This window comes from Peromyscus leucopus, chromosome 3 (assembly GCF_004664715.2).
Source record: "Peromyscus leucopus breed LL Stock chromosome 3, UCI_PerLeu_2.1, whole genome shotgun sequence".
Taxonomy (NCBI): Eukaryota; Metazoa; Chordata; class Mammalia; order Rodentia; family Cricetidae; genus Peromyscus; species Peromyscus leucopus.
The window spans coordinates 156098224-156121625 of record NC_051065.1 but is presented as its reverse complement, the minus strand read 5'-3'; the positions used below and the strand labels follow the sequence as shown (position 1 = coordinate 156121625).

At 47.2% G+C, this 23402-nt stretch overlaps 1 protein-coding gene across 2 annotated transcripts in view; it reads left to right on the top strand.

Annotated features, from left to right (window-relative positions):
* Positions 1-23402, top strand: part of Atg7 (autophagy related 7) — a 224191-nt gene that overhangs the window by 124562 nt on the left and 76227 nt on the right. For both annotated transcript variants that reach the window (XM_037204257.1, XM_037204256.1), the window contains exon 18: positions 11412-11534. In XM_037204257.1, the coding sequence (XP_037060152.1) occupies positions 11412-11534 (123 nt within the window). The remainder of the gene's footprint in view (positions 1-11411; positions 11535-23402) is intronic.

Here is a 23402-nt window from a genome sequence, read left to right as displayed (position 1 = left end):
ACTCTTTGACCAACCTGCTGACTTTATGACTGGCTGTATCTCAGGTTCTGCCGGTCCCCGATGTGATTCTTCTCCTTTCATGCAGTGTTGGCTCTTCTGACTCCTTCTGCCTCCCTACAAAGACCTGAGACTCTTACCATCGACACCTGCAAGAATAAACTGCTGGGGTTTGATGGGGGGGGGTCTATCAGTTCTGTAGACTGGGTTGGAAGACGCAGCAACCTGACACAGGCATCTGCCCGTCTGCAGACCTATAGCACCCCTCCTTTTATTTAGCCCCTCTGTTTCTCTCATCAGAGCTACCGGAGGCACTGGGTGTGGTTGTGCACACCTGCAATACCAGGACTGAGAAGACTGAGGCAGGAGCATCATGACTTCCAGGCTAGCCTGGACATGTGGCAAAATAGTATCTGTTTAAAAGGAAGGAACAGAGTGAGGCAGGGAAGGAATGGGGAGGAATACTGGTAGATTATTTGTAGAAATTCTATATTAAATTGAAGAAACTGTTTCTTGTTTGGTTTTTGTCATGAATGGGTTATTGATTTTGCCAACTATTTGAAACACTTCCTGATATAATCGTGTGCTTTCCCTTTGTAGCCTGTTGCTGCGACAGTGTACTTTAAATAATGGTGTTAAGGGGTTGAGGATTTAGTTCAGTGGTAGAGCACTTGCCTAGCAAGCACAAGGCCCTGGGTTCAGTCCTCAGCTCCAGAAAATTTAAAAATAAAAATAAATTAATTAATTTAAAAAAATAATGGTGTTAAACCAACCTTAGAAGTCATTGGTTTTGTTTCTTTATTTATTGAGACAGAGTATAGCCCTTGCTAGTCTGGAACTCTCTATGAAACCAGGCTGGCTTCAAGCCTGAAATAATCCTCCTCTGCCTTCCAAGTTCTGGAGTTCCAGGCACATGCCACCACACCTGGCTAGTGTGGTTTATTTTTAAATGTATGACAATCTGGGCCTGCTGTCTTGCAGAGGAGGAAGATCTTAATTATTAACTCTCTTTTTTTTTTTTAATAGAAAGTAGTGGGACCAGGATTTAATTTCTTTTAAGCCAGTGGTTCTCAACCTTCCCAATGCTGTGACCCTTTAATACAGTTCCTCATGTTGTGGTGACCCCAGCCATAACATTATTTCATTGCTGCTTCAGAACTGTAATTTTGTTACTGTCGGAATCGTAATGTGAGTGTCTGATATGCAGGGCCTCTGACATTGAGCCACAGTTGGGAATGGCTGCTTTAAGCTGGCTGTGGAGTTCTCCTTTCTAAGGTTAGTGTAGTCTTAGGGGACTGGCCATCGTTCTGTCCTCTTTCCTGAACATCCTTCCATTCTGTGTCTCTTTCTAAGCACTGTCTTCTCCGAATTGTGGGAAATTCACATGTGCTGGCTGTTTTTGCACTTAGTTCAAGATCGGCTCAGTTTCTCTTGGCGTCTTGTCTTTGACCAGTGTGTTGTGTAGATGTGCATCTCCATCTCATGTGTTTTGCATTTATTATTACGATCAGCTTTCTGTTGTGCTCTGGGAGAGACAGTCTGTAACTTATTTTTAAAAATAATTTTATTTTTAATTGTGCCTATTTGTAAAGGGGAGAGGGGTTCTGTGTGCATGCACATGCAGTTGCCCGAGGAAGCCAGCAGAGAGCATCGGGGCCCCTGAGACCAGAATTACAAGCAGTTGTGTGCAGCTCAGCATGGGTGCTGGGAGCGGCCGTGGGTCCCCTGCAAGAGCGGGAGGTGTTCTTAGCTGGGGAGAACGTGTGTTCTGTGGCTGTTAGTCAGCTGTCAGTTATAGCCCATGGGTAGTTAGCATTTTGCGATCAGCTGTGTCCTCATGAACTCTGCATGTTGATAGAGAGTGATTGGCATCTCCAGTGCTAACAGTGGCTTGCTTCATCTCCTCCCTGTTGTCCTATTGGCCTTTGCCTTGGTTATCCCCTTACTCTGATATTGTGGTGGGACTGGAGAAATAATTCAGTCAATACAGTGACTGCTGACAAGAATGAAGCCTGATCTTGAGTCCCCGACACTCAAATAAAAAGCTGGACAGAGCCTGAATCCCTGTGTCATTTGGGAACAGAGACAAGAGGATCCGTAAAGCTCACTAGCTCCATCGGTGAGTTTCAGTTTCAGTGAGAAGCACTGTCCGAGAAGACAAAAGTGAAGACTAATTAAGGAAAGACAGCTGGTGTCATCTGGGAGCCTCCACGTGTGCCCGACTGCTCCGTTTCTGACCTGTACCTGTACATCCCTCCCTAGGCAACCTGGTTATCCCCTGCTCCCAGAAGGGCACCACATTGAAGATAAATTTAGTGCAGACACCTGATTGGCATGTGTACTACAGCCTAGAACTCCTGAACTTACCTGGTAGTGATGGCGCATGCCTCTAATCCCAGCACTTGGGAGGCAGGCAGATCTCTGAGTTCGAGGCTAGCCTGGTCTACAGAGTGAGTTCAGGGCAGCCAGGGTTACACAGAGAAACCCTGTCTCAGTAGAAAAGAAGAACTCCTGGACTCAGTTGATCCTTATGCTTCTGCCAGGATTACTGGAGTGCACCACCACGCCCTGCCTCCATGTGCACCTGTACACATCACACACACACACACACACACACACACACACACACACACACACACACACAGTGAGGGGTGGGGGAGAGTATGGTGCTAGCCACATACCTCAGTGGTGATAGAAAACTTGCTTCACATGCTTGAGGTCCTGAATTCCATCACTTAATTGCAAAAATCAAACCAAAACACAATCACCATGCCTTCTTGGAGAATTACTCCTACCACATTATAGAGCCTCTCACTTTATTCCACATCTTTGCTTGTTTTGAAGTCTTCTCAGGAACTGATATACTCTTTTCTTTGAATTCTGTTGACATAATCTATTTTTCTACATTTACTTTTAAGCTGTGGGTCTTTAGATACCTGGCTGAGGGTGCAGCCCAGTGGTTGGATGCTCTTCTGCTCTGCACAGGGCCCTGGCTTCCATCCTCAGCACAGGGAGAAGTGCCCACATCTCTTACATCGTAGTATCTGCAGATAACCTGTGCATCTACGCTCTACTCTGCTCAGTCATCTATAGATTGTCTGTAGAGCCCAGTACACTGCACTGCCAATGCTGTCTAAAAGGCTGTGTGGACTCTTTAGGGGACAGCGCGCGCGCACACACACACACACACACACACACACACACACACACACACACACACACAATCATGTGCTTAGTGCAGATGCAGCTGGCATTTCTTCAAACACCTGCCGTCTGTGGTTGCTGAATCTGCAGACAGAGAACCTACGATGCTCAGGGCTGACTAGAACTGGCACCAGTCTGTCGCTTGTCATCTCCTCTGTTCTTCTCCCTTGTCCCTTTCCCTGGATTTGCCTCTAATTCTCTGTGCACCTTTGTGGTTTTGATTGTACATTTTCTACAACACCATTTCCCCGCTTTCTTAGCATATTATGTTATAATCATACATTTTCTAGTATCTGCCTGTCTTAGTTACTCTTATCACTGTGAGGAGACACCATGACCAAGACAACTCATAGCAAAAAGCATTTAATTGGGGGCTTGCTTACAATTTCAAAAGGTTGGTCCATGATAATCATGGCAGGGAGCATGGAGGCAGGCAGGCAGGCAGGCAGGCAGGCATGGTGCTGGAGAGAGAGTGAGAGCTCACATCTGATCAGCAAGTTGCAGGCAGAGAATGCAAGACACTACCTGGCGTGGACTTTTGAAACCTCGGAGCACATCCCCAGTGAAACACTTTCTCCAGCAAGACCACACACACCTACCCCAGCAAGGCCATCCCTCCTAATCCTGCCCAAACAGTTCCACTAACTGCGGACCAGGCATTCAAACACTTGAGCCTATGGAAGTCCTTCTCATTTAAACCAGTGCACTACACTAGAGCTTACTATACCTTACCGCTAATGCAGGGCTGCTGTTAGCAACATTGTACCCGTCGGGTGGGGTGGACCCCTTACATTAACACACTGTCCTAATTCCTCCTCTCCTTCCTGCCTCATGTCACTGCTGCCATTCACTTCAGTGACACACAAACAAATGTAAGCATCCATGATCACACACATTGTTACCTTGAGCAGATCGTTAAGTTAATTAAGAATCAGGAAAATAGGGTAGGGTGGTGGCTCAGTGGATAAAAGCATTAGCTAGGCAAGCCTGGCCACCTAGATTCAATCTCTGTAACTCACAGAGCCACATGTGGGGCTGGAGAGATGGCTCAACAGTTAAGAGCATGTGCTGTTCTCCAGAGGACCTGAGTTCCGTCCCCAGCACCCATGGCAGAGGCTCACAAGCATCTCTAAGTCTAGCTCTGGGGGGTCTGATGCCCTCTTCTGACCTCCATGGACACCTGAACTCACATGCACATACCCCCACAGACACATACGCATAATTTAAATAAAAGACTTTTTCTATGTTTTCTTAGGATCAAACCCCCACCGCCCACCCTCCTCTGTTCATATTGTTTTTCATCTGTGTTCTCATCCGTAGACTCCAGTTGCTTCAACTTCTGGTCTGCTAATCCCGTCATGCTTACCATGTCTGCCTCAGGTGTTTGCTCTGTCTGTTCAAACTGTCTTTACCTTTAGTCCTCCTTATGTTTTCATAGAAATGATACCCTGTGGAGAAAACTGCTATAAATGCCCTTACTGAGGCAGGGGCAGGCAGGATGTGGGGAAAGGGGGCACCCTCTAGTCCCTGAGCCTTAGGACTGTGAACCTGATGACTGTCTCAATCCCTCCCCACACGGACCCGGGCCAGGCAGATGTGTATTTCCCTTTGCTGGATCAGCTAGCCTCTGACAAATGCCCACCAGCTTAGGCTCTGCTCCCCTCCTTTCCTGTGTTAGGAGAGTAGCCGGTGAATCTCACCTCGAAGCTCCCACTGCTGCTGGAAGCAAAGGGTTTTTTTCTCTGATATTCACTCTGAGAACCTAGTTGAGCTCTGGGCTGTAAAACTCACAGAAGCCTGGGGGCTTCATCCTCCTGGAAGTTTTCCATCTGAGGCTCCCAGAGGCTCCCTCTGTTCGTTACTATGCAGGGTTCCTGCTCGGTGCCAGTTCCTTCAGGCTGTCTGCTTTCTTACAAGTCCTGTCTCGCCTGCCTGTGACTTCAGTGTGGGAAACAGTTTTTTGACCTGTGACCTCAACTAAGTGTTATAGAAATAGGTGCTCATGTATAGTTTTGAATTATCATGTGCAAGGAAGTATAATGCCTAAACAAAAGCCACCTTTAACAGGAGGTTTATAGAAACTGCACGTTCACATCCCTGTTAAAATATACAAGCTGGTTTTTAAACTGGGATATGTGCTTTGTGCTGCCCTTGTTTAAGAATAATAGACAAGGGACCGGAGAGATGGCTCAGTGGTTAAGAGTGTGTACTGCTCTTACTGAGGACCCTGGATTGGTTCCCAGAACCCACACCAGGATGCTCACAACCACCTGTAGCTCTGGTTTCAGAGGATCCAATGCCCTCTGGCTTCCGTGGGCCTCTGCCTCATCTGGTGCCCATAAACTCATACAGGCATATACATGGAAGGAACAAAAGGGAAGGAAGAAAGAAAAATAGATAAAATGGTGAATCCATTTTGCTTCTCATGAGATGAAAACTATTACATTGGGCCAGCACAATGGCTCATTTGGGAAATGGTGATTGCTGCCGAGCCTGGTGACCTGAGTTCGGTCCCTGGGCCCCACATAGTAGAAAGAGAAAACTGACTTCCAGAGATTGTTCTCTGTGTCCTGGCATACACACAACACACGGCCCATATATTAACTAAACGAATAAATAAATGTAATAAAAATACTTCTAAAGAAAAAAAAAACTATTACATTCTATTATCAGGAGATCAGAGTCCTGTGAAAGCCTCCTCCAGAGCTGCCCAGAATTGGAAGGCTTTGGTGGGCGTCGGTGCTGAGCTGTAGACTGTGCATTTGATGGAGCAGAGAGCAAGCATTAGCACAGTCCCGGCTGGAGATGTGGTTCTCCTGGCGCTGTCTCTTTCTACCATCTTGGTCCAGGGCTGTTGTTTTCCTGTATATCATAAATAGCAAAACCCCAGCTGCGCAGAGATGATTAAGCCAAAGCTCAGACAGGAAAGGACGTTAGACATGCATGCATCATTAGACAGGAGTGATCGCTGGGCCGGCCAGTTGGTTCAGGAGTAAAGGCGCTTGCTGCTGAGCCTGGCTGCCTTACGGGACGTAAGGGGTTTGCTGTTCAGGAACCCTTGTTGGCTTAAGGGCCATGCTGTGTCGAGTGCAGATTGGTAGGTTACTGCTAGATGCATTGTAACTGCAGCTTTCTCTCCCTCCCTCCCTGCCTCCTCGTTTGTTTTTATAGTTTTAGACACATTCCGTCCTCTAAGAAGATTAAGCCCTTGCCAGGAGGAGAAAGGCCTGATACCTTTCAGAAGCTGCTTGTGTTCAGCAGGTTAACTCGGCACTGGAGGTCCGTGTGTGATTCCACACACTCCAAGAGGATTAAGTTTTTCCACATAGTTTCCAGCCTTAGCATTAAACTTCTGTCGCCCTAGGTCCATGCTGCCTGCCCTTCATTCTGTCCTTGCTGTCCTCCTCCGCTCTTGGGTTTGTAGGCTACGCAGTGATCTGTAGAAACAAGGGCTTGAAGTCCTAGAGTTCAACTAAGGTCCAACAAAAACATCCATTCTCATTAAGTCATTAAAAAGATCCTACCTAACACTTGGGAGCCTGTCTATCTCACTATTGAGGGTTGAGGGAATCCCATATTTCTTAAATGCTTTTATTTATTTATTTATTTATTTATTTATTTATTTATTTATTTATTTATTTATTTATTTTGGTTTTTTGAGACAGGGTTTCTCTTTGTAGCCCTGGCTGTCCTGGAACTTACACTATAGACCATGCTGGCCTCAAATTCAGAGATCTACCTGCCTCTGCCTCCAAAGTGCTGGGATTAAAGGTGTGTGCCTCCACCACCCAGCTATTAGATGCTTTCTAAAATCCATGAGTTGGACTGTGGCTGAGCCAGGCTGCTCAGCTCTCTAGGTCTCCCAGTGTGACCTGTCAGCCTGTGGATCATTTTCTCCTTGCTTGGGCTCTTCTCAGCTCCTTATTTTACTTTATTTATTTGTTTATTTATTTATTCATTCATTTTTGAGACAGGTTCACTGTGTAGCCCTGGTTGTGTTGGCCTGGAACTGACTGTGTAGACCAGGCTGGCCTTGAACTCACAGAGATCCACTTGCCTCTGCCTCCCGAGTGCTGAGATTAAAGGTGTGTGCCACCGTGCCCACCTTTCTCAGCCCCTTCTTGATGTTGTCAACTCCTAAGCACCTCTCATTCCTTCATTGAGTTTGGGGAGCCACAGATGGAGCCTCACTCACCTTTCTCCGGAGACATCCTTCTCTCCTGAGCAGGCGCTCAGCTCAGTCTCCCGGCACTGCTGAGACAAACTCCGTCTCCTACCCCAACTCCTCTACCCCTCACCCCCTCTCACCGCCTCCAGCCCCAGCCCCTGGCTTTCCTGTCTTCTCTGCCCCTCCACACTGCCTGGGGCAGGGGAGCTGACCCTGCACACTGAGTGTGTTTGTCTTTTGTTGTTGTTGTTGTTGTTGTTGTTGTTGTTGTTTCCTTCAATGTAGCTCTGGCTGTGGAGAAACTTGATCTATAGACAAGGCTGGTCTTGAACTCAGAGATCCACCTGCCTCTGCCTCCCAAGTGTTGAGATTAAAGGTGTGCGCCACCACCACCTAGTCCACCTTTTTTTTTTTTTTAGCATAATTTCTTTATTGAATCTTTGGGAATTTTATATCCTGCACCCCAATTCCACTCACCTCCCAGACTCTCCATATCTCCCCTTCCCACTGCAGTGCCCCCCCAATAAAAATTTTTTGAAAATCAAACCAAAACAAAAAGAAAAAGAGCAAAAAACAAAACAACAAAGAAAATCTCTGCGCTCCTCCATCTTTCCCGCCTCTCTCCATCTGTCCTGGTGGCCGTGGGAGCCTCAGTGTGTCCCACAGTCTACCCTTTTGTCAAGTCCCCTGTACCTGCTGATGTTCATTGCCCTGAGTCACTGGTCTGGTTCAAGGCCTCTGGTTTCTGGTCCACCATCATCACTGCATCCTCACCGGAACTCCACTACAGGCAGCAGGGGGCTGACCCCGAGGGCATAGGCATAGGGAAGCCGGCTCCACCCCTCGCCTGAACAGGACAGCCTGGACTGACCAGCTCAACTACCCAGGCCCACAGCCTGGGGTTGGCCCACCCTGACATCTACCCCAGCTAGGACCTGATGGAGCCTGTGAAGGGACTGTCTCTGTGGACCGATAACTGTGGGGTCTCCATGACTCGGTACCTGTGTTTCTTAAGCAGGTTGTACTCACGGCCCTAGGGCAGCCTAATGCAGCACCTGTAGTATGCCCGAATTTGATCTGTGGCCAGCCACGGGACACAGTGGACACTTCCGCCTGCAACGTCATCCCAGCACTCAGCTGATGTAGAGATTTTCCTATGCAGCACACCGAAACTCTAGAAGGAGTGGATGGGCCTGAGTTTATTCCCCTTTCTATTTTCCCTCCATCTTTTAAACACAGTACACATACACAGTCTGGATATTGTTTTTTAATATATTGCCATGTCTTGGAAATCAACTTTTACCAGCCATTCCGAGACGTGTGGGTTTTTTTTTTTTTTTTTTAAATGAGTTACAGATATACCACTGCTTGTAATTGCAGCATAATATGGCTACATGGTCCCCTGTCAGATATCCATTTTCAAGGTTTTCTGCTCAGTGGTTCAATGAGCAGTCTTACATCTGTGTTCGTGCTATGAACAACCGCATAGAAACTTTCACAAGTGAAATTGCTAATTGTGGTGTTTATGCTTTTCCCAAAGGAGAATTTTTTAAAATTCTATTAAGTTACTGCCTCTCAGGTGTCTGTTCATGTGTCCACTGATTCCTGGATGCACCCAATGTCTGCTGTCTTTTTTATTCTCTTCTTGTGTCTCTTCTGGGTTCTAGGAGAACTTTCGAGGGCCTGCAGCTCACTGCCTGCCCTTCAGCTGACAGCCCTTGTGATCACTGATCCATGGGTGTGACAGTCACATGTTTTGCTCTGAGAGGTCTTGTTCTCTTGTCCAGGCAACTGGCCTTTCGTCTTCCTGCCTTCTATGTGAAGAGTAACGTGCTTATGGGAGTCCTATCCGCATCCTAACTGCTCAGTTAACTTTGTATAATGGTAATTGTGCAGTGCATACAGATTCTTCTCTGTAATGTGTTTGATGCATGTAATTATAATTTATGTTCTTGCTATATAGTATTCCATTCCTGAATATACCTAATTCATTTATTCATCTACTATTAATAGTTACTTAAGTGACTTCTAGTTTGGTTATCATGAGTAATGCTACCATGAACACTTTCGTTTGTGTCTTCTGATGCGCCTGGGTGCACATCTTTGTTTGTGTGGGTACCTAAGGATTTCTGGGTCACAGGGCATATAAGTACTAAACTTTTTTTAACTATCTTTTTATTTATTCCTGTGTCTTTCACATCATGCATCTCAATCCCATTCACTTCCTCGTCCCTTCGTATCAACCCTCTGCCCTTGCAAACTTCCCCCACAATAAAATAAAATTTAAGAGAAAATAAAAAGAAAAACCTTGTTGTGGAAGCTGTAGTGTGACACAGTTACACAGTTTACCCTTTTATCCATATATCTTCACTTGCAAGTGTTCATTTTAAAGAGTCGTTGGTCTGGTTCAAGGCCTCTGGTTCCTGCTACCCCCTCAATGCTGGGCCCTCACTGGGACTCCTCCTGGATATCCTGTTGTTGCCCTGTATCATGGAGATCCTGCAGCTTTGGATATGCAGGACCTTCCCCTTCACATGCTCCAGCACATCATAGATGGGATGGATGTTGGGGTGGGCCAACTCATAGCCCTGCTTCTGGGCCTGGATAGTTGCTGGGTTGGTCACCCCACCAGCTCTCCCCATCCCACCACCAGGGTGAGCTCTCCAGGGTTGCCTCAGCTAATTCATGCAGCTAGGAGCAGGGGGTGGACCCGTTCTCCTGCTCTCATGCCCTCAGGCCGGCTCTCCCACACCTACACCACCAGGGCTGGAGGTGCAGGGGCCTCTGGTACTAAGCTTCTAAAGGGATGGTCTCATCTTACACTTCCTGGGAGTCCCAAGTGTCCCACGTGTCCCACGTGTCCCGAGTGTCCCGTATCCTTGCTAACGCTATGTCCTGACTTTTGTAATCCCTTTGGGGGGTACAGGCATACTCATTGTAGTTTAGTTTCTCTTTCTCTAAAAACATGTGGTGTTGAGTATATTCTTGTGTTGATTGCCCTCCTCTGTGATGTTCCTGTTGACATTCATTTTTCCATCGCTAACAGTTAGGTTTTAAAATGATTTTTGGCTAGCCGGATGTCAGACTTCTAACAAACCGTTCTGTCCTGCCCACTCCCATGATCACTTTCCATTTTCCCTTGGATCTTCACTCCTGCCACTTACTTTGTAACACGGGAATCTCGGGCCCAGTAGCTTGAGTCCTGCAGAACATTCAGAAACTTGCACGAAACTTACTTTATTGGGAGAAGTTGGAGCTACACAGATGTTGTGACTCTCACAAGCAGAAGCGGAGTAAATAGTCTTCCTCTCCTCTTTCTTTTTGAAGAGAGAGAGAGAGAGAGAGAGAGAGAGAGAGAGAGAGTGTCTGTCTGTCTGTCTGTCTGTCTGTGAGTACAGGTGCCTGAGAAGGCCAGAGGTGTCAGATTCCCTGACGCTAGAGTACAGAGTCACCTGACGGTAGGTGCTGGGAACTGAACCCAGGTCCTCTGCAAAGAGCAGCTAATCTCTTAACCCTTGGGCCATCTCTCCAGCCATTCTTTTTTGCCTGTCAGGTAGCATTTTTACCTTATATTTTATTTCCCTTTCAAAAAGTTTTATGGCCAGGCAGTGGTGGCACAAGCCTTTAATCCCAGTACTCGGGAGGCGGGGCCAGACAGACCTCTGTTAGTTCGAGGCCAGCCTGGGCTACAGAGTGAGTTCCAAGAAGGGTGCCAAAGCTACACAGAGAAACCCTGTCTTGAAAAGCCAAAAAAAAAAAAAAAAAAGTTTTAGCACATTTATTTACTTATACTTGTGTGTGCTGTACCCATGCATGTGCTATGGGGTGCATATTGAGATCGGGATATAACTTGTGGGAGTCAGTTCCTTCCTTCCACCCTTTGGGCCCTGGGAATCGAACTCTGGTCATGAAGCCTGGTGATAGCCACCTCTGCCTGCTGAGCCACCTCCCCGTTTTAAACATGTGATTGTTAGAAACAAGAACCTTTTAATGCATATCTAACAACTCTAGCTCCCTTTCTAAAAGGACCAATGTTTTGCAGGTTCTTGATCAATACGAGCGGGAAGGATTTGCCTTCCTAGCGAAGGTGTTTAACTCCTCACATTCCTTCTTAGAAGACCTGACTGGACTTACACTGCTCCATCAAGAGACCCAAGCTGCAGAGGTAAGAACACAGCATTTCTGTCCCGAGGACCGAGGTTTACAACCTGCCAGACTCTTGCCTTTGTGAAAGGGGATAGAGTGGTTAATTTTAGCTTTTTTTTTTTTTTCCTGAGAGCAGGTAGCACCTTGGTTATCAGTGGCACACCCTGTTGTGCCAAGGTGTCTTCCCTGTAGCTGCCGAAAGCACTAAATCACGGCAGAGTGAGCTGAGGGCCCTGATTTCTGAGCATCACTTGTGTTTCTGGAAAGTGTGCTTGAGTACAGCTGTTGGAGAACGGTTTTTAAGGTGTCTGTGAAAACACAAGTCAGTGAGGACCTTGGGCTTTGGCTGTGTCATCAGAGAAAACGTGGCCCACTTGTTGACAGCCTGGTCAGTCTTAGGTACCAACGTTGGCCTGTTGTGAAATGGCCCTGCCTGGCCTGGGAGGTGTGCAGATCCCTACCCTGAATGAGGGACCGACACAGTGGGCAGTGAAGACCACAGTTCCTCAAAATGGGTGACTGAGAATGAGGACAGCATCTCAGCCATGGCTTTCCCCTGAAGAGGTCATAAGGTGACCCAAGCCCTCACGGCACTCCCCTGGCCGTGCAGGGAACCTTGCCATCCCAGTTTCTGCAGACCTGGCTCAGTGCTGCAGAGTCATGAGTCCTGGTCATTGATAAACACCCCAAGGACTGCTTCTCCACACCACCGAGGAGACCCCAAGTAGTCGGGGAGTGACCGGCCTGGACCAGTCCTGGCCAGCCAGTGGAATAAGGGCTGCCGTTTGGAGAGGTGGGATGAGCTCTGAGTAGAAGAAACCATTGGGAAAACCAGAGTATAGCTGCTTGGACTCGAGCAGGTTGGGGTGAGATTGACAGGGACACCCAGGAAACAAGGCAGTCTGCCTCTAGCACGTGGCTTAGAGCTGAAAGCAAATTTTCTTCAACTTGTTCGGATGCTGGGGTGTTAAGCAGATGTGGTCTTTCACTGATGTCTGGCACTTAGAAGCTGGAGAGTCCCTCATCTTCAGAGCCAGGCAGTGAATAGCATCTCTGGAGAGCCCTGAGAGATGAAACTGTCCCCTAGACTGAGACTGGGGTCCCAGGCATGTTTTGCTGGTGGTGGCTTCTGGGACCTGAGGAGGAGCCTGCAGATCTCAGCAGCTCTGACATCACAGATGGCAAGAGGCTTTGCCAGCGACAGAGTTAACTTCTTTAGCCACTCAGAAGAGCTGAAGCAGAGATTTCCGTCTGGCTCACTCTAGAGACAGAGCAGATGTCAGAGTAGTGGCCTCAGCCCTTGATCACATCCGGTTAGTCTGCATTTTAGTGGCTCAGCTGGTCATAGCCTCCTCAAAGGCCCAGAGAAGAAGAAGTCCCTGCCAGCCTTGGTGACAATAGTCTGGGCAGGAAGGACAGAGCTTCTCTGTGAGCCTGAGTGGGTTTTTTTAAAGTTCCCTTCACTAGGTTAGCTCTGGATCCCCTATAATTTTGGAGGTGAGCGATAATAACCCTGTTAGCCTATGAGCCAGATGTGGCTTGCAGCTGTGGTGTTTTGGAGCTTGCCCTGTGTTAAATTTTGAAGAAAGCCAGAATTTGAAAATCACATCTTTTATATAAAAGTGTCAATTTCCTCATTTCCAACTTCTTTGAAAAATCAGACACGTTCTGTATAGAATGATATATATGGGCTGGAGAGATGGCTCAGAGGTTAAGAGCACTGTTTGCTCTTCCAAAGGTCCTGAGTTCAATTCCCAGCACCCACATGGTGGCTCACAACCATCTGTAGTGAGATCTGGTGCCCTCTCCTGGCCTGCAGGGATACATGCAGACAGAACGCTGTATACATAATAAATAAATCAATCTTTAAAAAAAAAAAAGAAAGAAATGATGCATAGGATGCAGACTTTGAAGGCATAAAATATGTAATGGGCTGAGAGTGCAGCTCAGTGGTGCAGTGCTTCCGAGCATGCGCAAGGCCCTGGGTTCAACGCCAACACCACATTAGGAACGTCTGTAGACATAGTTGTCATGCCTGTCACGTGGCTCCATTTCCTCTCCTGGAGACAGATGCTGTTTCTTCACCCTTCAGCCATGTTCTGAGTTAATTTCATGCTCTGCAGTTGACAGCCTTTCTGGGAGTTTGGATCTGTAACCCTTGACTTACCAAAGTACTAAATAGAAGCTTTAAGAGAAGGGCGAAAATACAGCACTCCCCAGGTGACCTCAGAGCAGCAAAGTCCCTGTCTCACATGTGCCGTGCTTTGCTCTGAAAAGAGCATGTACGTGCAAGAGAATAAAGAGAGATGTCAGAGGGTGGCTGGGTGCAGCTTACTGGTAAAGCACTTTCCTAGCCTGTGGAAGTCCAAGCCTCACTGCCCCAGGGTAAGGAGAAGATCAGGAGTTCAAAGTCATCCTCAGCTCTGTAGTGAGTTCAAGGCCAATCAGGGCTACATGAAACCATATCTCCAATGCAAAACAAAACTATGTTTATATAAATATAATATTTTGATTTTTATACTTATTTCTAGTAAATTTATAGATGCTCAGTATGAAAATATGAACTTCTATATTTTTTAATGCAACCTAATGAAGTTCATCCCTTTTGGATGAACTGTTTTCATGAGCTTGGTGTTGTTGCAAAACACTTATTAAAGTAATATGCATTATTTCATCATATATGTTGTTTACAAAAAACATTTAAATTTTTTATGGTGCTAGAGCTCAAGACCATGTGCATTGTGAATGTGTGTGTGTGTGTGTGTGTGTGTGTGTGTGTGTGTGAGAGAGAGAGAGAGAGAGAGAGAGAGAGAGAGAGAGGTGAGTCAATGTGTGAGTGTGTGTGTGTGTGTGTGTGTGTGTGTGTGTGTGTAACTTTTTAAAAATTACTGAACTTTTTTCTGAAGCTCTGACACCAGGCCCCATGGTGGTTACTGGGCCAGGGTTAATGAGACAGTGGCGCTCACAGGCTCATGTTCGTTGTGAGAAGCAAAGGTGTTGGCAGCGAGCTGAGGTGCTATCAGAAATGTTCAGCAGCCCTGAGCCTCCCGAGTCAGGATGCAGGGAAGCCTTTTGGGAAGACAACCACCATTCCCTTTAGTTTTAAAGGATGAGCAACTGTCTCTGTAAACAAAAGCTGCATGTGGTCTTTGAAAGGCTGGGGAGGAGAGAAGCCACCCCCAGCCTTCCTGACGTACAGAGCATGTGACAGCCATAAAGCTCGTCCCGTTTTCCAAGTGTATGATTCTGGAGTTTTTAGTTTGCCCTGAGTGGGGTCATCATTGCCCCCACATTTTCATCACCCCAAGAAATAAACATGCCCATTATGGGGTCACTCTCCTTCCCCTGCCCCTCCAGCACTAATCTCTGGAAAGTTCTGCATGTGTTTTCGCACCTGTGTCTCCATTCAGTACTCCTCCTTAGAGAAGGAAGGGTGCCCAGCTGAACCTGCCGGGGACCACATGTCCCCTTGTTCCCACAGAAAGGCCACAGTGGCAAAGATACAGCCAAGCAGGGCCATCTTTGTTCAGTGAGATTGACCATGGCAACCCTCCCTCTGCTGTCACTCATCCTGATGGACGGCAGTGAGTTCACTCAAGGTCACCGTGCCTGTCCTGCTCTGGAGACCAACAGGCAATGGAGAGGAGGAGTTAAGAGGCGTGGCTGCAGACAGAGCCTGGGCCGGCCCTAGAAAGATGCCTTGTTTGTGGTGGTAATGTTTTCGTGGTAGCAATATGAGGGACAGTGAGTGGATGTCACTAGGGATGAAGCTTGAAGGTAAAGCAAACCATCATGGCAGAGAACAAAGAGTTACCCTGTTTGTCACAGTGAGGAGAGACTGCTGAGCTGGGGTACAGTTGTTGTTGTTGTTGTTGTTTGTTTTTATATACAGGGTCTCGCTGTGCAGCCTTGGATGGCTTGGAATTCACTATGTAGACCAGGCTGACCTCAATCTCAGAGATCAGCTTACCTGTGCCACTCAAGTGGCAATCCAGATGTTCTCAATGTGGATTATGTATGGAGGGTTAATTTTATTTCACACTAAAAAGTTTAAAAGCATTTCCATGGGAAGGCCATTTGCCTTGGCTTCTATTTTATCTTGTAAAGATGGTACCGTGGACAGACACCCACATCCTTTGACTCCCATCCAGCTGTCAAATAGTGTTTTCATTTTGCCCATGGAACGTGAGAAGTCCCCACAGAGGAATGGCCTCATTCAGCTTTCTATACTCTTAAAACATGCCCTTGTGCGAAGGGTGCTTTCACACTTTGCCTGCGAGAGCTTTGACTCTCGGAGACTGGCCTTGACTCCCTGGTCCTTCCTCATCCTCCCTCTTTGCAACCCGAGGAAATGGAAGTTGCAAGCTGATGAACCACAGGGTGTTCTAGCCACAGATCTGCTGAGGAGTTCCCTGAGTGTTGCTTTAATTAATTGATTTCTTAAGGAAAGTCTCAGTCTGACTCAAACATGTAAATGTGTTAGCCTCATTTTAAGAAACTGGCTCAACTTAGCCTCCAGGGTTATTTCTCATCCTGGGACAAAATATCAGTTTCCATGTTTTTATTTTATTCCAACTGTGGGTTCAACATCGTGCTCTGAGTAACGCCAAGATACATTTTTCCACTCCATCTAACTACAGAGAAAAGGATGACTCCTAAGAGGGCTGACGAAACAAGCCGTGTTGGTCCATCCTCAAGAGATTGAAATTCCCAGATCCCATAGCCAGGAGTCAGCCATCTTCCTGCCTCCAGGATTAGCTTGAGACCGTGTGCCCCTCACTCAGGCCTCTTGTAAACACTGGCTATTGCATCCTGGCTGATGTCAGCGTCATTGATTCTTAGCACTGTGCTCATGGCATTCATTCATGTCTTCAAGTTTTGCTGAAGCCGCATGCTTTCTGAAGATTTGGGGAGTTAATCAGTGGCAATGGGGGGGACAAGCTGAGCACTAACTGTTAACATAGGCCATACAGCCCCTTGCAGGCTGGCAGCCACAGGAGGGCTGTGCTGACAGATGCATCCAGAGTTGAGATTCAATCTCTACCTCATTGGCGACCGAATTCTAGGAGGTAGACTGTCTGCTGTCTTCACAGCAGAGTCACGGGAGAAGCGTGGCCGTCATGCGGTGTGACTGGGGCTCAGAGACTTCCTCTCCTGCTCAGTCAGGCACGCTGTTAACAAGTGTTTGTGCCCGGCCTTTGCACCCCCAGTTTTTGGCCCCTCGCCCTCACAGCTGGTTTTGATTTGGTTTCTGTGGAGTAGTTTTTTGTTTTGTTTTGTATTTAACAACAGTCAGATATTTATGTACGGCTTCATCAAGGGCCTCTGATGACAAATATGCCTTTGGAGGCCAGGGGAAGCTGCGGGAAGTCCCGTGTCAGCACTCAGACCTGTTTGCAATGGAGAGGGCTCACTGTGGGAACTGACGCGAGCCTGTTCGTGCACCCGGCTCTGTCTTCCCAGAGTCCTCCGCTAGCCCTTCTCCCCTGGTCCGTCCTGGGATGGGGCCCTGCCCTCATTTTTCCTTATGAAGCAATCCCTCAGGATCAGCCTTGGCCCTCTCTCCTGAGTGAGGGGAGGAGAGGCAGAAACTGCGGGCACTGAGCCGTGTGCTGCTTGGCTTGGAAACGGGGGCCTGTCTTTGGAAATCCAGCTTGGCAGCATCTCATCGAGAACCCTCTGTATAAAGTGTGTCCCTTTTATTTGCTGTCAGACTTATCTGCAGAGGTTTGAGATGTTTATATATGTGGGCATTAGGGATGGTCCTGCTGAAGAATAGACAGCAAAGTCTGGGTGGAATCCTACCTTTCAGAGAGGAGTCTGGATGGTGCAGTCTACTTGGAGGCCATGGGAGGGAGAAAGGGGGAGTCACATGTTACAAGCCGACAAGACGGAGCTGAACAATAGAGCCATCCTCTCGTCCTCCTTAAACTATGGGAATAGAATCCTCCCTAAACCATGAGATTCAAGTCCAAAAGACATAGAACCATAAAGACGTCAAGATAATACATTAACTTAAAAAATATTTTTAAAACTGATTCTGTCATGTCAGAGAGGAATTAAATCTGGATTTGCCTGACTGGGTCCTCGGCTTTGATTGGCAGTTGTATATATCTTTAAATCATGAAAACACTAAGCTAAATGGATGCATTTTGAGGTGGGGGGTGGGGGTGGGGAGGCTTTTTAAGATGGAGTCTGTGAGCCAGAAGGTGGCAGCTGAGTGAATTCCTGGGCTAGGTAGCACATGGGCCAGGCACCGCTGACCTGGCTTCCTGACTCCACGGTGGAGGCCCTGGAGGTGTCCATGCAGCCTGCCCTGTCCTTGTTTCCTAGGGGCTGTATTTTCACAGCTGACCCTTCTCACTTGCAAGCAAAACAGCAGCCTTGTGTTGAATTTGGGGGGATTCCATATTTGAAGACTGTAAAATTGAATGGATTCGTAGCTCTGAGGTCACAATTCTGAACCTTCTCAGTTGGCTGTGGGGCTCGGGGTTGGCAGAGATAGCACCAAAGGTGTGTGCCTTTAATCCAACCTCACTGATGTCTCCGGCTAGTGTTTGCCAGCCCCGCCCAGCTCATGGTGCTGTGGAAGCCAAGAGGTAGAAGGCAGGCCTGAGGGGCAGCGCCACGGTGCTGGGGGAGGGAAGATGTGAGCGTGACGGGTCTTGTGGCCACGGGTGCAGAGTCTGACATGTGGCTCTTTGGTTTCTGTGGGGTCTCAGGAGGTTCTCATGCCAGAGGGGGCTCCAGGAAAGAGCAAGCATTGGTTCTTAGAGGCTGGAACTCAGGTATAGGAGAAGAAAACAGCAAGGCTTCTACATGTGTCTGTGGCAGGAGAGCCCCCAAGACCTGGGAGAGTAGAATAGTAATTAATGCTATTAATTAATTAATACCAGCATACTGCTCTCCTGGATACCTGCAGCTGTCTTATGAGGAAGAGGTACCCATTTTACAGATGAGGCTGTAGAGGGACAGAGGGATAAACAGGAATGCTGATTACATGCTATTGAACTTCACCGTGTAAAGCCTGTGCACATGGTACGGTTTTACAGTACACCTCACAGGCTGGGAGCAGAGAGGACACAAGCTGGATGCCAAAACGGATCTAACTTACAGGGGGTCTCTGCTTGCATACTAAGCCTAGAAGTTCCCACACACGGTAGAAGACTTGCTGAATTCTCTGGTGGCCTGTCTCTTTGTGCTGCGGCCTCTGCCACACCACTGTGCCCTCTTACTCTTCCACTGGGTTCTAAGAAAATCTGAGGGTCCCTGAGAGCTTTTCCTCCCCATAAACTCGTGACTCATCTGCCATGACCACTCTGAAAAGAACAGGTCTGAGGAGCTCTCTTTCTGAGCTTCCGTATTCCCTAAACTGGAGAGAAAATTAAGAGCTGGCCACCATTTGTGGTTACGAAGCTGTGTGGTTTAAAAAGGAAAAAAAAAATGTAACAAGCTAGAAATAGGTAATAGGTTTTTGTTGTTGTCTCCGTGCTGGGCGTGGAACCCAGGGCCTCATGCCTACAGATCACGTGCTCTGCCACTGAGCCTGACTTCAACCCCTTGTTTTGTTTGAGTTTGCTAACTTAAAGTATTTGTGTTTATCCTACCTTAAGCCTCCTTGGAAGAGACCCCACCTAATTCTGCTTGGCATTTTATTAAAAGGAAAGAAACTTGGCTTCGTAAAAGAGTTTTCAAAATAGTTCATGTTCATAAAGGATTGCACACATAAATCCTGTGTTCCTTCGGTCGCACTCAGCTGTGAGCGCTGACGTTTGAGAGCACCAGTTCAGAACCAAGCTAGTTGTGTTTCTGTGCCGCCCAGATACTTGTTGACACGCTTCTCCCTCTGCCCTCCTTCCGCTCCCTCCCGCCCTTTAGTCGGGAATAGATCTCATCCCATAATCGCAGCGCCTGCTTCAGCCTGAGGGGCTAGGAGAGGCCAGTCTGGGGAAGGCCTGGGATTTGCATGCTGGAGATAGAGGCGGGATTTCCTCCTGGGTCTGCCACTGTTTATATCACTTCCTCTGAGTTCACCTGGGATCTGAGATGACACCTAGCTACAAAGGTGCTGGCACATTCTTAGAATCTCTAGAAGGTGAGCCCGCGAGATGGCTTAGGAGATAAAATGCTTGTCATGCAAACCTGTCAACCTGAGTTTGAGCCCCAAAACTCATCTTAGGTCTGGGGGCATAAATCTGTCCTGGCATTCCTACAGCAAGATGAAGGGTGGAAAGCATGGAATGGCTCTGAATCTTACGGAACAGCCAACCTGGAGTGCGCAGCAGCAACAATGAGGAAAAACAGATGGAAATAAGGAGCTCCACAGGGGTGTCCTCTGCTCCCACACATGTCCTGTAGCACTCAAGTGCCTAGACACAGAGACAAACAGACAGACAGACAGACAGACTAATTTGAAAACTTAAAAATGAAATCTTTAGATGGTGATACAAAATTAGTTAATGTAAGCTAAGTACAAGTGAACCAAATGGAAAGCTTTTCTCAGGTTTTTGTTTTGTTTTCTTTCTCAAAACTGGATTTCTCTGTGTAGTTCCGGCTGTCCTGGAACTAGCTCTGTAGACCAGGCTGGCCTCAGACTCACAGATCTGCCTGTCTCTACCTCCTGAGTGCTGGGATTAAAGGCGTGCAATTACCCAGCTCAATTTTTTTTTTAAACTAAAAGTGATTCTTAATATCTATGCCACAGACCTTTGAACTTTAGGCAAGCATTAACCATCCTAGAAGTAATTTGTATTAAGTGAGTTTTAGAGTGTCAGATTGGCAACAGTGTCAGAGTATGTAAAAGAACTGTGTGTAAAAAAATAAATAAATAAAGTCAAACAAAAAAAACTTTTTAATATGAAACAATAGCAACTGCTTGGTCAGTTCATGACTGTTAATGGGGCATTCTTAATGGTTCCACGGAGGATCGCTAGCTGGATGCAGCTTTTCCTCCGGTGAATCCCCAAGTGTTTCCTTCAGCATCGAGGCCATCGAGTGCACAAGCTGCAGAAGTGCCAACCCCTCAATAAAGTGGAAGAGCATCTGCATGTCCTTTCTTCCCTGGGCCTCGAATCGTCTGTCCATCACGCATGGTCCCTCGAATGGTGCCGGTGATGTATAGTTATCACAGTATACTGCTTAAGGAATAATAATCGCAAAAAGTCTAGTCAGATATGGTGGCACCTGCTAGACTCAGCACTCAGAAGACTGAGGCAGAACTGCCATTTCAAGTCCAGTCTCAGAAAACAAAACAATTCCCAAGCACAGTGATACTGCATATCTGTAATCCCAGTACTCGGGAGGTATAAGCCAGAGGACCAGCAGTTCAAGGCCAACCTCAGCTACATGAGGAATGCAGGGCCAGCCTAGGCTACATGAGACCCTGCCTCAAACAAACAAAACAAAATCCTGTCCTTGTTCAGTGAGATGGTGTTTTACGTCTTTCCATCTGCACGTGATTGAGTTGTGGCTGTGGAACCAGAAGAGATGGAGGCTGATGGTCCATCCTTCTGTTGCTGTGTGGTCCCCAACGTTTTTCAATTCCTTCATCTTGTCTCAGCCTCTTTACTTCCCCATGAGATCTGCCAGGGACTCCTGCTGAGTTTTCTAACATGAGCCTTCGCCTCCTTTGAGAAATGGGTTCTGATTCGCTGGGCCCAGGTGCACAGGCTTCTGAAAGCACCACATGACTCTCTGAGGGGGAGAACTTGATGCCCACACTGCTTTCTGGACATTAAATGACAGAGATCAAGGAAATCCCCTCCTGCTTGTCTTTCAGTTTTAATATTTTAAAGTGATCCACAACAGATGCAGAAAAAAATGTAACGTATCCTCCATGGCTTCGTGAACTCAGTGTGATGTGAACCCTGCCCTCCCCAGCTCACGTGTTGCTCACTGCCTGCAGCCCTGGTGGCCGCTGCTCCACACACTCTTTCATCTTCAGCTTGGGGACACATCCCTGAACAATGCAGTTCTGTCTTGAACTTTCATGAATGGAGTTGTGCTACATCTGGTCTGCGCTTGTGGCTGAAGTTTGCCGGCTCCTGTTGCCATTGCTACATTCCCTAGTTAGGAAGCGGGGGGGGGGGGGGGGGGGGGGGGGTGCTCTCTGGGGACATGATGCTGGCTGAAGCATGGCTGGGTCCTGCACACTGTCAGTGTGCCCTGAGGTTTTTCCTTATCATCCCTCCCAGGGAGAAAATGGAATGCTTCAATTCTAGAGTTTAAGTTAATAATAAAGGATGTTGGATAGAGTCAATTTTATAGGGCCACCAACAATGGTCATATCTGTTTTTTTTTTTGTTTTTTTTTCTACCTGCCCAAGCCCAGGTTTTACTCCTTTGGGGGTAGACAGCACCCTCACTGAGCTGTACACTGTTTACCTGGGACCAGGAATTGAGTCACAGAAAATATGTGTCTTCATCTTCCTCAGTTGTGACGGCCAGCCTTCCAGCAGCATTTAGGCCAGTTTAAGCTTCTGTAATTCCATGGCCTTGCCAGATTCTTGGCACATCACACTTTGAAATTGTCCCCAATCTGTTAGATGTGCAACATCATCTCATTAGGTTTTTGATTTCCACTGTCCTGATTATCAGTGGAGTTAGCAACTTACACTTGTGATTGTTTGGATTCCTCTTTCCAATGGTTGTCCCTCTATTTCAACTTTGAGGTTTCTGGCATGTTCTACTGTGTTAAGAAAGCACAGTAGCATGACCTAGTTATTCACTTGAAAAATATGATGGGGCCTGCTGATGGCATTCTAATCCCAGATGAGCCATGTTCCTTGGTCAGAGTCCCAGCTCTTCTCCAGCTGTGCGTCCATCAGAATTGTCAGGAAGGTGCCCTGGAAGCTGACAATGCTCAGAACACACCTGTACCAGCTTGCTTCAGCAGGTCAGAGATGAGGTCATCTCCCTCAGAGTCCTACGTATTGATGATGAGAAAGCGGGTCTTCACCACCCAGCTTAAATAGTTTTGATTGTCCTCCTGGTCCACACTCTGAAGTTAATAATAACTGGGGCTGGAGAGTAGCCCAGTGGTTAAGAACACTGGTTGCTCTTCCAGAGGACCTGGGTTCAATTCACAGCAAACACATGGCAGCTCATACCTGTCTATAACTTCAGTTCCAGAGCTTGACACCCTCACACAGACACATATGGAGGCAAAACACCAGTGAATATAAAATAATAGATAGATAGATAGATAGATAGATAGATAGATAGATAGATAGATAGATAAACTTCTCTGTGGAACTCTCTGCTGCCCTTGTGATGAAGGATAACAAGGTGGAAATCCCTTCACTACATCCATAGAGAACACTGGTACCAGCATTCTAAGCACTGCTTCATAGATGGCAAAATACCCATCTAAGGGCACTGCCAGGAAACTATGGAAGAGCCTTGAAAGGAAGGAGCCTTATGCTCTGCCATAGACTTGTTCCTGAATGACTGACATTGATTTCCTCTTGTAAGATTCTGTGAGTCTAGGTTGTCAGGGAGCTGCTCAGTCCCCAGCTCATATCATGGTCCAGATGAACCATATGCTGGGTGAGTTGGTAAAGAGCACGGCATCCGGCTGGGGCCTTGCAGGGGTTGTTATCGGGGTGGGTGCGATGAGAGAGCAGTAAGATGTTCCAGAGACACAACAGCCTCTATAACAGTACCGTAGAATGCACTGCTGCGTCAGCCCAAAGCTACCCCAGAGCCCTCTGCAAGGCATAGCCATTTCACCTGTGCTCAATGTCCAACACTTGCGTTGTACCTGGTGTTTTCTGCATTTGTGCTTGGGGTTGCCATAGCAATCTTCTTCAATGAGAAACTTCTTTAGCCCTCTAGATACTGGTTATGAGTAACAGAAGCCAAAAGCTCAACCTGGATTTAGTGTAAAA